This window comes from Calonectris borealis, chromosome Z (genome assembly GCF_964195595.1).
Source record: "Calonectris borealis chromosome Z, bCalBor7.hap1.2, whole genome shotgun sequence".
NCBI lineage: Eukaryota > Metazoa > Chordata > Aves > Procellariiformes > Procellariidae > Calonectris > Calonectris borealis.
In genome coordinates this window covers 33455408-33470858 of record NC_134352.1, presented here as the reverse complement: position 1 = coordinate 33470858, position 15451 = coordinate 33455408, and the positions used below count along the sequence as shown (strand labels likewise).

The 15451-nt window shown below is 44.4% G+C and overlaps 1 protein-coding gene across 1 annotated transcript; it reads right to left on the bottom strand.

The window, feature by feature from the left end:
* Positions 1-14132: 14132 nt before the first annotated feature.
* TAL2 (TAL bHLH transcription factor 2) lies at positions 14133-14486 on the bottom strand. The gene has a single exon (XM_075138156.1). It carries the CDS (start codon positions 14484-14486, stop codon positions 14133-14135), a length of 354 nt encoding a protein of 117 aa, XP_074994257.1.
* Positions 14487-15451: the final 965 nt, after the last annotated feature.

Here is a 15451-nt window from a genome sequence, read left to right as displayed (position 1 = left end):
AAGAGATACCCCTTTCTTCATTTCTTGGGGTTAGGCTAACAAAAAGAGCTGAGCACGCTACTCATATAAGAAATTTAAAGATGGGCTGATTCGTATTCTGCTCTGTTGCATGAGCGTAAACCTTAACATGAAAACAAAGGACAAGACTGAACTGACTCTCTTGCCCAAGGAATGTTAGCGTGACCTTAAAAAAAGACAATGTAGACACCTGCTGATTAGCTACCCACTTTCCACATGTGCCAGAGTGCTTTTCAGCAGGATTAGTTGTCCTTTCCAAGAGGACACTGGTAAATTAATACAAATATTTTCTGAATGTGCTTCAGAAAACATTCCAGCTGTTCATGAAATTGCCACGTCTTTAATTCTGAAACAGCTGAGAAAGTCTAGGATTTTTCATGCCTGTCAGCTATTCCTGACGGCTGCCTTGCTGCATGTCATAACTCATCCTGGATAGACAGTTGTTCGTGGTGCATTCTAGGCAAAGCTGAAACCACCACATAACACCTGACAGTAACGAAGAGAGAAGTAACAAAGAGAGTTGGTTTCAAAATGAGTGCGTGTCCACATCTTTAATCTCCACGGAGCATGATATCAGTAACCCATTACTCCCTAGATCTTACAGAAGGTGTGGATAACATGAACTGGCATACCTGATTCATTCATTATGTCCATTTCATACGGCAGTTATGCTAGTGTTTGAAAAGAAGGTCTGTGTACCTAGCATGGAAGCATGGCTGGTGAAGTTGCTGCAAAATGTGGGATATGTTCATTTAGTCTTTTATTTCGTAATGTCTGGGATCCTACAGACATTGACCTGAAATTCAAAAATGGTGCCTTAGAAAAAAAAAGGAGGACTTCTTTAGTCATCAGTGTGCCTCAAAACTCATACATCTGTACTCTACTTCCCAAAATTAGGAAATTAGAAATATTCCTATTTTATGGATTATTAGATTAAATTTCTTAGAAGATCTCTCAAACTCAAGTCTAGGCATCAGAATCACGTCAGATGAAAATAGTAATCTTTGCCACATACGAAAATGGACATTGTCATTGTCTGCTCTCATCCTGCCACGTTTGTGATTTGTAGTCATCTGCCACACTGCTGTCTATCTTCTTCCAATCCAGTTCCTGCTCTGCTCCATGGTTTTCTTCCTCATTTATATTTCCCCATTTTCCAACAGTCTCTTAGCCCCCTCAAGCTGTTTACTCTGATCTTCTAGTACATTTTCTTCTCTTTCTTCTCTCTCTAGCACCATATATTCATCAACTGTGTCTATTTCTTTCAGCGTCACTCCTCACAGTTATTATCACATTCCCAGTTTCCCCGATTTTCTTGCTTTCTCCGTGCCATCCTCGGCATTTAGTCATGGCTTAGTACACCTCTCAGTCTCCAGTCTCTCTCTGAGAATCTGCCTGTTCATCCCGTTTTTGTCTCCTTACTCATCCATGCTTTCAATGAGCACTATATACTCAGGCCTCACCTTTACCTCCGCATACCTTCCAACTTTGTGTTTCACTATCACTATCTTCCTTCTTTTCCACAATCTTCCTCCAGCAGGGTCACCTTCTCCTGTCTCCTTTCAGTTTTTTCTATGAACTTGTTTGCTAAAGTGCTTTGAAAAAATTAGCTGAGAAAATAACTCATAGGAAGTTTACACGGCCATTTATCTCCTAACACAACATTACTTTGGTTTATTTTCCTTATGTGCTGGTTTATGCCAATCTAGATTGCAAAGTGGAGAAATAAAAGTGTTTCTTAAGCTGAGCAGTATTGTTGCTTAGCCTTACATCCGCTTCAGATCCCTCCTCCCTCACACTAGATTCGATTCTCACAAATATTTAAGGATCCATTTAAAACGTCTCTCCTCCTACAACGTTTAAAGCAGCAGCATTGTGTTGATTCCTAGGTGAAGCCTGGGACTGGGGACTGGAGCAGCTTGTAGCCAATGCTGCTGGCTCTATCCAGGAGCTCCCTAGCATATACCCTTAGGTTATGTCCACACAATTAGGCAAAGCATGTGCTTCAGGATCTTGAGTTACATACTCGATGTATTTTGTATCTTTATTGCAGCAGTAAACTCAGACATGACTTTGTGTAGGATTCAGGGAGAGGTATTCTGTACAAAAATTATGATCTTGGCTGCAGGGAGGTAGCCCTTCTAGAAGTGGTCACTGCACTCCTGAGTGCTCAGTTCTTTTCATCTCTGCTTAGGTTTCAGTGTTGGCTTAAGCCTCTTCTTAGCACATCTTGTTCCTTAACTGTATACTTTTTGAACAGAGCTGATTTTTAGAGTGGGCTTGAACTCTTACCTTCTTTATCTCCCTATTGCATCATTAGATGTATCACTAGATGCTTAGTTCACAGGACTGAAACAGGTTCCAGCACTCTGTTAATCCAATCAAGGTTCAAAGATGTCTTTCCTTACAGTAGTGGCTCACCTTCAGCAGACACATGGGCTGAGGCAGTGGCACGCAGGAGTGCCGCAGTGTCACTCCCCTGTAACGTTCCCTGGTTGAACTTTTAGCCATTGTATTGACTTGTTCAGCTCTGACACGTGCTGAGCAGCCTCTCTCTCCTCTCATTACATACATGATTCCCAAGAGTGTGTGCTCAATACACCTTGTATACCTTTCATCTCTACACGACTGTCATTGTAGTTAATTGGCCAGTCCCCCTCTATCTGCATGAGAGTCTGTTCTGGGTCTGAAAGTTGTAGGCCTACTTCAACCAACTTCTCAGGTTTTTTTCTGGAAAAATCCATGTCATTAATAATCTCTGCTGGCTAGTTTCAAGGTTATTGCCCATAATGGTTGGCAATACATTCCTTATATATTCTTGTTACTGTAACATACTGTATTAGTAATATATGTCACAATATTACTTAGGAATTTCAAATTAGGCCAAAGCTCATTGCATTAAACTCCCTATATATACACAGCAAGAGAAACATCCTTGCTTAGTATAACTCACTCTCTCTGTAAACAAAAAGTTAGGAAAAGCAGTGGTCTGGGCAAGGTCATCCACCAGGTCAGGAGAAAGACAAGGCAACAGAGCAAGATCTCTCTAGATTATGCTACTTACTCTGTTTTTCTCCTCTGTCAAATCCTCGCCAGTCTGATCTCACCCAAGACCTGCTGTAGAAGGGAAGAAAAGGGTACAGTAAGACCTCATACAATACAAATCACCATGCCTCAAACTACTGCTGTGCAGTAAGTCCTGCTGCATGCACTGACTTTTCTCTGTTAGATGTATCAGTAGGGCAAAAGCCCAGGTCTTTAAAGTTCATTAGATGATATCAGTGGATTTTAGGTGTTCCAATACCTTCAAGAATCTGGCCTCCAGGGAGCATAGGATCTGGGGTTACTGATTGTCTCAGATTTCAAGCTATTTGTTTAATCAGATGTATTATGTATAATATAACACAGTTCATAAAAATGCAGTTTGGTTTGGCTCACATCTGATAAGCTCCCCTTCTTCCCAGGAAAAAAAGAAAAGCAAGGGACATTTCCATGCATATTATGAACATAGAGGCTCCAATCAGCATGTGGTAATTTCAGAAAGCATACTCTTTATATTTGAATTTAACCTGTTAATCTTACGTTTCTGATATTTTTTCTGCTCCTTTGCTTAGTCGCTCCACTCACAGTGTTATTTAGAGTTAGTTTTGTCAAATACTGATATATACATTGTAATGCACTACACATTCAGCAAGTAAGATCTCGGATATAGAAGAGCAATGCTGGCTGGATACTGCATATTTTCTACCTTATCAAATAAACTACGTGTAATCCCCTCTCTGAAACATAATGCAAATACAGCTGAACCTGAGACTGGACCTGAGATGACAGCTTTAAGACAGTCATTTTTCCTCGTCCATTTGCTTTCATAAAATGGTGTCCTGAAATATTCTGCTTAGGGCTGCAGGACTGAACAAATAGTCTGCTCTGCATGAGAAAGGGGAGCCGTGCTATTTAAGGTGGAGTGCAGAGCAAATGTCTTCCTTCCATCTCCCCTTTTCCTTCTCAATAGCAAATGATTTCTCTTCACCACAGGCAGGAATTCAGAAACTAACCTTCTGAATTTCTGCCCGAAAGGAGCACAGAACAAAAAATGAACATTGAGGAAACAGTTAATATTCCCCCGTATGCCTTTGGCCAGTAAACAATGTCCACCAGAGTTTTAGGGACAGCAAGTACAGGCCCATCTCTTTCTGGAAGCGGTGTAATGCCCCATTCTCTCTCTTGTCATCTCTGCAGGCATGTACGTGTAGGCAGTGCTTTTATTATGTGTGGAAACAAGGTGCCTCCCTCCAATGATTGCCAGTTCGAAAGACAAAATATAATTCTGGTTTGTGACAAATATACTCCGCAGAGGCAGTGGTAGAGTTGTGCTCGCTCACACCATCCACACCATCCTTGGAACCAGCTCAGACCAACACTCAGTCTTGATCCTGCGCCGATACCAGTATCCTGAGGAACAACCAGGGTCCTGCAAGCAGGTCAAAGGAGGTGATCTGTCCCCTCTCTTGAGCACTGGTGAGGCCACATCTGGAGTGCTGTGTGCAGTTCTGGGCTTCCCAGTACAAGAGAGACATGGACTTACTGGAGCAAGTCCAGTGGAGGGCCACAAGGGATGATTAAGGGACTGGAACATCTTTCACAGAAGAAGAGGCTGAGAGAGATGGGACTGTTCAGCCTAGAAAAGAGGTTGTTGAAGGGAAGCTTCTCAATGTGCGTCAATATGTGTTGTGAGGCAATGACGTATAGGGAGCCAGACTTAATGATGCCTACTGACCGCACAAGAGGCAATGAACACAAATTAAAAAACATGAAAATCCATCTGAACACAAGAAAAAACTTTGCTAATATGAGGATAGTCAAACATGGGAATGGGTTTTCCCAGAGAGATTGTGGACTCTCTGCTTGTGGAGGTATTCAAAATTTGACTGGGCACAGTCCTGGGCAGCCAGCTCTATGTGACATGGCTTGAGCAGGGAGGTTGGACCAGATGATCCCAGCAGGTCCCTGCCAATGCAAACAATTCTGTGATTGCCAAAACTCTACCATAGGGTTGCTTTAATCTTGAAAACAGTTTTTTCCTTCATGTGTTTCCTCTCAGGACTGTTTCCTGACCAATTCCAGCTGTAGCAAATGTTGGTAAAACCAGGTTGGGGACACTGTCAGCTCCTGCAGAGGGGGGTCCGTATTTAGAGTTGTGAGTGTGTGTCTGCAAAGTCACTGCCCAGTATTCAATAAATTTCAAGTGCAGCATCAGTCTAGCTGGACAGATGAGGTTGTATGTGCTCAGAAGCTGTCTAGTGCCATAGCTACCACCCGACGAACAATTCGTGGACCATACTTCAACTACTAGATTCTGGGAAGGATTAGTTAAGGAGAAAGAAAAGCAATGTTCAACAGGAAACAGACTTCGCATTGTGCCCCTTCATTGTATATTCTGCATGCTCCCTTATCTGCTCAGTAGCGCAGGCCAGTTTGGGACACTCTAAATTGTCAAGAGCAGCAAGGGGTTACCCGGAGTGTGCTTTGTTTGGCAATACAGAGGGCTTTTTTTGTTAACTGACTTGAACCCATTGTCTGTCCCCCCCTGCCCCCATACCCTCTCTCCTGTCCTCACCACCCTTGTCCCCAGCCCAGCTCACCCTCTGCAGATCCCCTTACAGTCTTTGGGTTCATGAAGTACAAATTAGCATAATCAGATTAGCTGCATGGGCTTGTTCAGCATGGAGCTGAAAAGGAAGAAAAAGAAAAAGTGGTTCACAAAGAGAAGCCCTGAGGAGGGCAGAAGGGGGTGGTATTGCTGTTGTGCTGTGGTGCTGAAAACTTGCACCTGCATAGAAAGCAGATCCTCTTCTCACTAAGGACTCTTAGATGGTATTAAAGCATAGGAATTAATTGGGGGGAGGGTAAGGAGGCAGAGAAAGGATGACAGGAGAGCTGGGATGGAGAGGAGAGGAGGGGAGGGGAGGGGAGAGGAGAGGAGAGGAGAGGAGAGGAGAGGAGAGGAGAGGAGAGGAGAGGAGAGGAGAGGAGAGGAGAGGAGAGGAGACGGGATGGGACGGGACGGGACGGGACGGGAGAGGGGAGAGGAATGTATTCAGGAGCATGACATGAAATTACTTGAAGGTGCCTGTTTTTAAAAAAGTCTTCAGATACCTTCCAAGGCTGCTTCCACACTGCCAGCTCTTCCAGCTGAATTCCCTGACCAGTTACCATCATCTTTTGGAGGTATCTAAAAGCATGCATGGACAGAGATTACAAGAAAAGCATCCCAAAAAGCAGTCATGACAACCCTAAAATGTTTTAAGTTGAGCCCTCAGGATGAAGAGTCTTCCTGACAACCTTAGCCCTAGACTTTTTCAGTACTTCACAGAGACAGGATAAAAGCAAACATAAATGTCAGGATAAGTCAAGCTTTGAGGCACTATTTATGACGAGCTCCTGGCTAACTTGAACCTGCAGTTTTCAAGAAGAGATTCTGTCTTCCGTTTGATTTACCTTAACAGCACATGGCAGAGAACTGCTGAAAGTATTTAACTGATGAGGTTATGATAAAAAGCAAAGAAACTTTTTTTTACTATTATTTTAACAACATTTTCATTTCTTTGACTTTAGAAATAAGGAATTAATTTAGAATTATATTGTTAAGGGAAATATAAAACATATTTAGATAATCAAAAACATATAATCAATGTTTATCTATATTGGTTCAGCAGCCTTGGGAAATGTTTGAAATTAATAGGAGCCACTATATTAGGGCTTTCAGAATTACCTAACTGGCAGTTTGACTGACTTGTTAGATGTAACAGAAACAAGGTGGTATTGTTCTGTTTTCTGTAGATGATATGTAGAGAAGTAACACAGAAGAAGTTTACCCCCCTACAACAAGCGTAGTGTCCATCCAGGTATGTCAGACATGAAAGAACCATCCTACACACTTTCTTCCGCTTTCACTGACAATTTGTCTTGTTTTCATTCTTGTCATTTTAATTTTTCCTTAGTCTGAAAAAAAAAATTCCGATTTTAAAGGCAAAATTTGTGAGTTTCCTTTTGCATGTGACCTTAAGTGAACTTCAACATGGACTTCAAGGAGATGATTAAGGGTAAGATAGATAGATAGATAAAAGACACGAAGACAGAGAGACAGACGTATATATATGTTTTCTAATCTGCTCAGCTATTCAGTTCAAAATCGACAGGTAAAATTATGCTGCTGAAGTTACCTGCCATGAATTTCTCCCCTCGCTTCCAAATCTGAGAGCTGGGGAACAGCATTCCAGATGTCTATGCAGAAATGTGGCCTTTGAGACTGGGCTGTCCTGTGCCAAACACAGTGGCTGGCATGTTCACCAGACAGCAGCTGGCCACTCTTCTGTGCCTGAAAATTTAGGGAAAACGTTTGCAGCGTAGCTCAGGAGAAAGAGCCAGAGCGGGCAGCTCCCTTCAGCATTGAGTTATTTCAGTTCCCATTCAAGTGGTGGGAACATTTCCCACCCAAGCGGGCTGTGCCAGCACGGAACACTTTTGGCACGTCCAACCTGCCAGGCTCACTCGCTCTGTTGGGAACATTCAACTGGCAACCGACTTTTTGCCATTCAGTCCCGTAGAGATCACTGCAGAGCCTCTTAGCAGAGCCAGATAATTCCGTCTGAAACACCTTTTAACCTACAGGGAGTAAAACACTTCAGGTCACAGTCAGCTGGCCTGAGCTTCTGTGGTCAGCTAGGTCTACTAGGCTCCACTGAAGGTGCTTTTAGGCACGTAGTTTCCCCTTGAGAGTCTTCAGGTCTTTCCAGTAAGTGTAAAGCTTTTTAAAGCTTGAATTTAATACTGTGTAGTCTTTAGTTGGGGGAATCTATAGGTTATGTTTTGGCTGGTTGTACATCTATGTATCAGAGCACAGTAATTCTGCTGTGATTTGGAGGGAGATTTAATATTGGCTGCTCTTAGCCTTTCTCAGCTCCAGGACTGAGCACTGCTGTCTACCAGGGTTTGCCAAGTACAGTCACCAAGAGAAAAATCAATGTTAAATATTGTCTACACCCAGGATTGGAGGCAGAACACCTCCCTGGAGACTTGCTGACTGTGCGCCATCATTAGCTTTCCATTAAGGTTTTAGGCTACCTAAGAAAAGAGTCTGTCTTTCAAGGTGCAGAATAGGGAATTTCAAAGAAAGTGAGGGATCTTCTCCAGGTCTAAGATATTCGGTGTTGTCCACTGTGCCCCCAGCCAGCTGTAATGGGACAGAAAAGTGGGCACATGGGAAACCTCTCCTGCCCTGTGCTTGTGAATACCTCTCTGCATTGCTTGCCAGCATAAAAGTTGGAGGCTTTGTCTGAGGCCCAATGCAGCCCATGCTGAGATGCACAGGAGTCTCGCTGACTTCTTTCCGCCATTCATCCTGAGCCACTTCTGTGCTATTTTGTGGCATTGACGCTCAGCAGGGGAGATGTACCCACAGAAAGGTTGGTTGCTCTTTGCCTCTTTTTTTGGCTCTCAGTACCTGGGGGGTCCCTTTTCCAAAAGATGCTCCCAAAAGAGGCTTATCGCAGGGTCCTCAGTTGTGCACTGTTGGGTTTGCAATCCGTGACAGTGAAAGAAACCATGGAGGGATGGGATGTGCATTTGTTTGCACACATGGGAAGGGGGTAGAGAGAGAATACAATGGGTTGCCACTAACCCTTTTTCTTACAGAGAAAAGGTGGACCAAGTTAGAGGGCAATGAAAATGCTACCCCTGGCTTACGGACAGAACAATAATGAATAAATTCAACCAAATACATGTATCAAATAGATACAGGGCAATCTCTACCTTCTGTAACCCAAATACTTATTTGAGCTCCTTCCTCCACCCACCTTTTCCCTGCTGATTCTCTCAGCATCTGCTGTATTAAAAATACAATTACACCCCTGAAAAGTGACGGATTTAGACTCTGTCACTTTGTCGATGACCTTTAGATTTAAGACTGGCTCCCAAGTGACCCCTGCCCCACAGGTCAGTAGTTAAGTCGTCCATTCTCTCCACTTCCTTTCATCACCCAGCCTTCAAAAAACAAAAGTCAGATCTGCCTTGCTCATGCTACTTTAGCCATGGTCACTGCATATCATTCCCTAGCAGGAAGAAATTTGTGGGAGGGAGTTAGATACTAGAAGATAAATTACTAAATGGTTCATGAATCGTATACCTCTGAAACACATTGGTCCTGCAGTTTCCACTTCTTGTTCAGAGCAAGATGCTAGGATGGATCTTAGTGTCCTAAAACAACTCTGTCTTCCCATTTTATTTGGCTGGCTCAGGAATCCCGTGAGTCTCCCTCTGCTATGGTCATTGTACCCTCCTCCTCCCTGATTTAGACTCAGTACCTAACTAACAAAGCTGCTGAATACATGCGTCATCACAAAGTCTTCCTTGGCATGGGCAACACTCCAGAAAAAACAAGGCATCATGCAGTTCTAGGATTTTGCTGTGCAATGTCCAGCGTTAGGCGCAGTGTGTTCACATCAGCCAGGACTTGAATCCACTGAATCTCGGGCCAAAACCCCGATTGCAGACCTGCCCCTCCTCTAACCACAGGCTGGCCATCACTAGGGTTCACGCACAAGACTACAGCTTCCTTGCAAGACACAGTTGCAATCTATTTCTTTTCTTACCCAACCCAAATATCCAACTTCAATTACACTCGATAGCCGCAAAGGAGATGCTGAGAAACTGGACATGATGAACAGCAGTCTGCACAGCAGGCTTCTTACTGGTGATGCGTGGGTTACTTTTAAGGACAGTGTACATTGCACCTCTCCTGGCATCAGTTCTCTTAGGTTCTGTGATAGCTGAAGAGTGGCACTTGTCTCCTAGCACCCACCTTCTGAAGAAAGTAATCCTCATTTGACCTGAAATGTGGAGCTATATTCTTCTGCTGATCCTGTAGGAAATTCCAAGTAAAGGAATGTCTCACTGGGATTTCTGCATCACAAAGACATGAGAGGACACCTCACACCCTCTGTGCAGGTTAGGAGTACCGTGGGTTGGGGGAAGCCATGACTTTTTTAACTTTGCGTCATGCCTTCTGTGGTATCTTCTACACGCTTCTAGAAGATACCACCTTAGCTTGCCTTCTTTGCAATATTGACAGCCATATCATCACCAAAAAAATTATAAAAGGAAAAAAAAGTGCTATTCACAAAACTCTGTTTAGCACTGCTAGTTACAACTAGGAGACTCAGTAGGGGCCTTAAAACTAGGGACATTTTTGTCATTTATAGTGAGGTTTTGCCACTGCTGCAAACAGTGAGACATATGTGAGACAGCAGTCTCACATATGTGAGACATTTTCAGCCAGCTCCAAATGACTTGGTACATCTCCATGCCACAGGTCCCATTATCTCACAGCACAGCACCATGTTAACATGGCTATGCCCGCTTCCAGAGGAGGCACTGCCACATGACCCTGAGCATTCCAACTGCTTCAGCATTACCTGCTGTAAGCAGAGGGTCCTCTCTACGGTGGCATTGCCGTCCTTAGTATAAATACATACTTTGAACCTCACATTTGCTGATTTCATGACTTTTATATATAATCTCTTAAGACAATACCTTTCTCAGGCACATACTGTGCAGAAATCCCTCCCTTGGTGTATCATAGAGCAGTGTCAGGGCTGGGAGACATCCAGTTAAGCATGAAACTGAAACTGGCCCTGTGTCCCAGTGATTTCACATCTTGTCCTCACAATTTCTGCATCTGTCATCCCAGTGCTTCCTCTCTCTCTCCCAGCCTCATATTCAATTGGGGATTAGGTTGTTCCCACCAGGTGTTAGCCAGAAAGAGCAGCTTTACATCCTAAGCTCCCCTCAACTTTGGATGAGTTTTTATATCTGAACCTGGATTCCAGACCAAATTTGTAGGTTGTGCCTATCTGAACATCTCCAGATAACAATAGACTCAAATCAGATTCCAAATTAATTTTTTCGGGTGACTTCTGCTTTTTAAAATGGAGTTGGTTAAAATCTTTTGGATTGTGAATATTTGGAAGACAAACACAACAGTGTTGCACAATGAAATTTTATTTATCTGTCTTTTTCAAGAGCTGGTCAAAATCTTCTTAGCATGTAGACTGAAATGCAGTTCAACCAAAAAGTGTAAGAAATCTTAACAAATAAAGAATTCCCGTCATTCTTCATCATCTGATAATGTTGTTTCTAACATCAAGACTCTTGCGTAAGTGCTGAACAGTAGAATGATCCTCTACTGGAAATTACATTGAAATGTTTTTGGTATCCTCTACCAAGTGGTATGCAAATGTAAAATGAAATCGTAGAGAAGTTTAAAAAGACAAAGTTTAATTTCTTAAATAATTTATTTGGAATATATTAGACGTTAAATAACATCGTATACCACAAAATGTGATCAGTTACACCGTATTTGTTCATGATCATACAGATAAGAAATCCACAAAACACGAAGAAGAAACTTGACAAAAAAAAAAAATCTTTGGTAGATAGATCTAGTGAAATGCATGCTGTAGGGGGCTCCTAAATGGAAGGGAGAACAAGTGCTGACATGAACCAAAGCAATAACAAGAAGGGAAGCTTTTCAGGATAGAAAATATAACCAGCATGTTACATTACAAAACTGCCAGGTTTTCTTTCCCCTTCCCTGGACAATAACTCTGCCCACAAGATGTTTTGGCTTGCCTTGGTGATGTGTGTTTTCTAGGATAGCAAGTGGCTGATTGATAGACTAAATAGCACCACCACACCTCGCCAATAAGTGCTCTGATTTACTTGGACTAATTTAACCTGCTGTAACTCCCAGCAAGTCAACAGAAAGCTAGGAGGAGGACTTGGCTCATTACCTTTGAGGCGCTGTGCAGAAGAAGCTGTGACTCCATTAGGTAACATTAAAGTGGGCAGAGGCGGGGAGACAGCAGTACTGATTTCACGAACCAGGCAAAAGACTCTTAGCGTGTTTCCACTCAGCTGCTCTCCAGTGCAGTCTTCAGCCCTGACTGCTCAGAAATGCAGGGATAAGCAAACCGAAGATTAGCAGTGTTCAGAAACAAAATGAACCCTTTCAGAGGTTTTTTTTTTTTCTTTTGGTCAAAATCTGGCCACTGGGACACCTGGACCTTACAGCACCAGCCCTGGTCGGGGTGAGCTGTGTTCCTGTCAGGCCTTGGTCTTTGCCAGTGCACAGGACAACCCAATACACGCTTAGCAGGAGCCAGCCCTGGCTTCTTTGGTGCACCTGGTGGTTGGTGCGGCTTTAAAAGGCAGCTCAGCTTTGGGTGCCAAATCCCCTCATGCAGAAGGGCTGCACGTGTTACGTGCACAAACCCTACCTCTGCTTCCTGAAGGCAGCTCATTGTCTCACGAATAAACAGAAACAGCCCAGGGACATACCTTGGCACATCGGAGCTCCATTTCTTCACCAGTGGTGAACAGTTGTCTTTTCTAAGCATTGACATGCACCTTGGTCCACATGGAAATCGAAAATGTCAGTGGGAGCAGGATATGATCAGGAAGCAGTTCTACTTAAACCTGGTGTCATTTTTTCTGTTGCTCTAGGCAGCTTTGTAACTTGCATGAGCAGTCCAGACCTTTGGTGGACTGGTGCTGAGTTATAACTCAATCAGGAAATTAAATTGATCTGTGGGCAACAAGCCACAACGGTCACTTTCATGAAACCTCTTTTCACCCTGTTTATCATCTGAACACCTACAGTATGGTGGTTGGCGTTCCCTATAAGAACTGACCCACTGAATCAAGTGGAAGACATTTACACCAATTTCTTTGTCCTTGCTACGTCAGCCCATTTGGGATAGTGTCCAGATGGAGGAACCTCAGCTACAGCAGGGGAAAGTGGGGAGTTTAAAGGCAGTCAGCTGGCTGCACAGGCAGCATGCCCCTAGTCTTGTCCATGGTCTTGGTACCCTGCCTGGCACAGGCGTCAATCCAACTTCATGCAGCTAAGCGTCACAGCACCAGGGTCTTAGAGTTGACAGCAAGGATGTGTGCAGCTCGGTTCTACCTCCCGCGGCAGAAAAAGCGGGGCTGGTTCAGGAACTCAATGCCCAAGACCCGTGACACACAGCCCTGTGCCGAAGGGGCACAGCGGTGCACCAGCGGTGCATGCCCAGCACCTTCTGCCAGGCCCAAACATGCTCCAGCTGCTTCTCCACCCTGGCACAGGAGGGGGCACTGCTCGCTGGCATTTCCATGAAAGTTTTCACAATGCATCATTGAGACCTTTCTCCTGGGACCTCCCTCCCAAAACAGAACCTCCCCCATTGCTACAACTGTTGAAGAACAAAGATGTTTAGCCACCAACCTGTTTGACGGGCTTTTAAGGCAGCTGGAGCGTAGCTGACCAGCTTCCTTCACATGAACACTGTCACTGCTACAGAGGAGGTTTACTGTGAACCTACTGAAACTCATCTATGACTATGTCTTCTTTTAGTTTAAATTGGCATTTTTGCTTTAACCTAATGTTTGATTTTGTTTAATAGTGTTTTGCTCTGACACTAGGTATCCCTCCAGTCTGATGGAGAAAGATGTAGCCAGGTTCAAGGGCTAGGACTTGTATTTTCAAAAAAAAAGAATCAAGCTGGAAATAAGATTCACAGTCTCAAGAGTGAGTGCAATTAGCCCTTGGAACCACTCGTGGAAGACTGTGGCAAATATCACATCTCTCAAAATCTTTCACTACCGAGGCCAGATGTCTGTCTTGGACAAATTTTGTGGTGCAGTCATCATTCTTGAGCTCAGCAGTGTTTCCTTGAAATAGCATGGGAGAATAATCTCTGTCCCTGCCAGAAACACTGTATGAATTTCTATGGCCTGATTTATGGAGGAGATCAGGGCAGAAGGCCCTTCTGGCTTGGACTCTGCTGTGACAGCAGTGAGTCCTTCCAAGTTCCCAGGGGCTGCAAGTTTTCTCTCTGGTGTTCCAGGTTGTTGGCTGACCAAGGATTTTCTTTCCTATTAAATAAAAATCTATTCTAAATAAATCAGTAATAAATATAAATAAATAATCACAATACATAGAGGAGCAACCCACAGATTTTGTAAAAAGAGGGGGACTATCAGACTAACACCAAGACCATATGTCTCATTGTCTGCTAGGGAGATGATGTCTCTGACCAACACTCTACTATATTGCTGCTCATGCCAGGAGAGGAGACACCATAGTTTTCAATCAGTGTCAGCTCCTCCATGCTTTGCAAGCGTGGGGCTTGCTGGAAGAACCCCAGGATGCTGCCCCGTGCTGCCACTGCCGTCTGCTGCAGGCCTGGCTCTCCCAGGACCTTGACGAGGAAGTTGATGTATCTCATAGCTAACCGGAGCGTCTCATTCTTGCTCAGTTTTTTGTCTGGCGGGTGCGTGGGAATGAGTTTCCTCAGCTTGGCAAAGGCGCTGTTGACATTTTGCTGCCTCCATCGCTCCCTGGTGTTACTGATGATCTTTCTTGTCATTCTCAAGGTGCTGCAAAGCAAAGGAGATAGATACTGAGTGAATGCTCGATACCCCTGGCTTTCACGCAGGCTGCTGCTCTGGGGGCAGTAACCTCTGGGTCAGCAGTGAGAACGCAGTGGTGGTGCTAGGCATTTCTAATTTTTGCCCTCTGTGGCTGATGTCCTTGTCCTGCATGTCCTGCACAGATTCACCCTTATCCCTAAAGTCATGTCCCCATTCGCAGCCATGATCATAAGCATTGCAGCTGCAACCAGATGCCAGAGTCCAGGAAGGACTTCACAAAGGACTAAATGGAGTTTAATTTCCTCATACAACCATTTGGTGCTGCTATGAGCCCAGCTTCTCCAGGCTCCTGAGAGTTCCCCTGCAGCGGAATTCCCAATAGCCAATGCATTAGTTATCCCACCAGGCTGTGTGAGGGACACGCAGGCACTTCTTACGGGGAGAGGCAGGCAGGCCCAGGGCAGAACACATCCATGCTTTCCCAGCCCCAGTTAACACCTTCTTGGGGACTGCTCCCAGCTGGCCCAAGCTTGATGACTTATGGCTGGAGCTAGGCCAGGTGGACTTTCATCATGGGCCTTCAGTGAGCAGACAGCCGACACTACAGACACATGTGATTATGGTTATTTCAGGAAATTTCTCCAGGGAAGCAACAGTCTGGTTCCCTGCCCAGCCCACAGTGACTGCTCACTGCTACTGGCAGAGACTCTTCAGTCTGATCCATCCAGGTTTCTGCTTTAGCCTCTGAGAGCTGCTAAGGCTAAGCCACAAGTGCCGTGAGTGCAGGCTGCAGAGGGAAAGTGTGATTCCTACAAAATGTGCAGGCATCCCAGCCAAAATATCTACATAGGTGTTACCTGTCCACCCTGCCTCACAGAGCTGAGCAGCAAAGGGAACCCAGCGCTTAGAGCAGACCTGACAACAGAAGAGCGCTGTGCGAGGGGTGCACAGTAATTTTAAA

Excerpts from the sequence above, each read along its gene's own strand:
- TAL2 (XM_075138156.1), bottom strand. The coding sequence starts at position 14,486 with ATGACAAGAAAGATCATCAGTAACACCAGGGAGCGATGGAGGCAGCAA.